The 2,004-nt window shown below is 63.3% G+C and overlaps 1 protein-coding gene across 1 annotated transcript in view; it reads right to left on the minus strand.

The window, feature by feature from the left end:
* LCN2 (lipocalin 2) overlaps positions 1 to 1,931 on the minus strand; it is a 5,915-nt gene extending 3,984 nt beyond the window's left edge. The window contains exon 1 of the mRNA XM_006154037.3: positions 1,725 to 1,931. Coding sequence (XP_006154099.1) covers positions 1,725 to 1,862 — 138 coding nt within the window. The 5' untranslated portion in view covers positions 1,863 to 1,931. The remainder of the gene's footprint in view (positions 1 to 1,724) is intronic.
* Positions 1,932 to 2,004: the final 73 nt, after the last annotated feature.

A 2,004-nucleotide genomic window follows, 5' to 3' on the forward strand; every position in this document is an offset into this window, starting at 1 on the left:
CCCTTTCCCCTCTTGGCCAGGATTGTGCAAGATGGGGGAACAGAAAGGCCCGTGTCGTAGGGACATTCTCGGGCTCTGCACCTCCTGCAGTGACAAAGGTGCCTTCTGTGCTCTCCCTGTGCCCCTTCCTTTCGCCCCATTGGCCCCATGCATAGTTAGTGGCCCCCGACCTGGATGTCTGTATGCTCTGACCGCCCCCCCTAGGGTCCTCTCCACCCAGCCCCTCTAACTGGGCAGCAGGGCTGGGCTGGGTCTGCACTGCAGGGAGCCCCTCCCTGCCCTGGGAAGATACAGACAGCCTCGCTCCAACAGACCATGTGCTGTTTCCTGGTTCTCCTGAGGGTCAGGGGAGGGCGGGGCAGCCGAGAGTGGAGCTGCTGGCCAAGAAGGACAGGGCGTCTGCTCTGAGCTCACTAAGCCCAGATCCTGGCCCTCCCAGGAGCCCACCAGGCCGGTGAGATGCCTGAGCGGCTGACCTGGGAGTGCGCCCTGCCTGGATTTGAACCCTCCCTCTGTCCTTCACATCCCATCTGTAGGAATACTCAGGACTGCACCGACCCCTGAGGCCTCGGCCTCTCCTGGAAGCCCAGTGGGCAGAGGCGCCGAGAGGCCACAGCCCTCAGTCATGGCTGCCCCACGGAGCGAATGCTGAGGCTGCAGTCCCAGGTCATCGTGGAGCTGCAGGGGTGTGGGCAGGCAGCCCTGGGCAAGGTGGGCTGGGGTATGGGGAAGGTGGTTCTGCCCTGCTGCTCTGGACACCTGTTGCTTTGGGTCCCGGGAAGTATAAGGAGTTGACCTTGTCCCCGTCTCGGGCTGCAGCTTTTGGAGCCCAGTGGCCCAGGCTGGGATTCCAGAATCATCCTTGAGCTGACTGATCCTGGCCTTGCCCTTGAGGGAAGCGTCTTCCTCCTTGGAGGCCTGGGAGGTGGTGTTTGACCCTCGGCCCTGTGCAGTGTTCCCCAGAGACGCTCAGTACTGGGCCGGGCCACCTGGGAGCTGACTTGAGGCTGGACTGAGGTTCAGACATGAGTAACAGGCCCTTGCTGGTTCTGCCTCCCTGCTGGGTGGGCCTCCCAGCCTGGGCTCTGGGGTGGCCGGGCCCTGAGGGAAGGAGCCTTGGAGGGAGACCTGAGCTGGTGGGGAGGGTGTGGCCTTGGCCTCCCTGAGGCCACAGAGGTCCCCCCTGGACTCCTTTCCCTCAGGCCCTGCCCTGCCTGCCCATCAAGGTGATGAAAGGGCAGGAAGCGAAGATGAGCAAAGCTTTGGGGACAGTGTTGCCACCAAAGCCTGCCCCTCTGGAAGCGCCAGTGGCCTCCCACCCTCCTGACTCCCACCCCTCACCCTGCTCTCAGCCCCAGAGGTTTCACCCCTGCTATATTATTTGACCTTGAAAGGTATCGAGTCTGCTGTGACTTAGATGCTGGGGAGGCAGAGGATGGAGCTCCGAAGCATCCCAAGTAGGGGAGGGGCACGAGGAGCCACTGGTCGGAGTCCAGACTGAGTGTGGGTGCAGACTCTGGGGTATGAATTGGAGTGGGAGCAGGTGCAGGGGTTGGGCCTGCAGCCGAGCTGCCCACAGCGCGAGTGGCAGGGCAGATGGCTGGTTGGTCTGCAGGAATACTCAGGACTGCAGCGACCCCTGAGGATGGGTTTGCCCGCCTCCACCCCCTCCTCCTCTGTAGAAGGCTACCCTGCCGATTCTGCAGGCGTGCACGGGCCCTCACCTGGTCATCCTGGAAGTCCGGCTGCAGAGGGACCCTGAGCAGTGGCGGAGCTGGGATCAGGTTTGAGCTGGAGTCCTGGGCCTGAGTCTGCAGGGCACCCAGCAGGGTGAGGCCCAGCCACAGGAGACCCAGGGACATGGTTCAGAGCCGAGGAAGCAGGCGCTTGAGCAGCTGCTGGCCAGGTGACGAGGGAGTGAAGAGGTAGCCAGCCTGGGGGACCCTATTTATAGGCCTGCCTGGCTGCCGGCCCACCCCAGGGTGGGGAGATTCATCCTTTGCC

The sequence above is a fragment of the Tupaia chinensis genome, unplaced genomic scaffold (genome assembly GCF_000334495.1).
Source record: "Tupaia chinensis unplaced genomic scaffold, TupChi_1.0 Scaffold000394_1, whole genome shotgun sequence".
In the NCBI taxonomy this organism is placed as follows: Eukaryota; Metazoa; Chordata; class Mammalia; order Scandentia; family Tupaiidae; genus Tupaia; species Tupaia belangeri.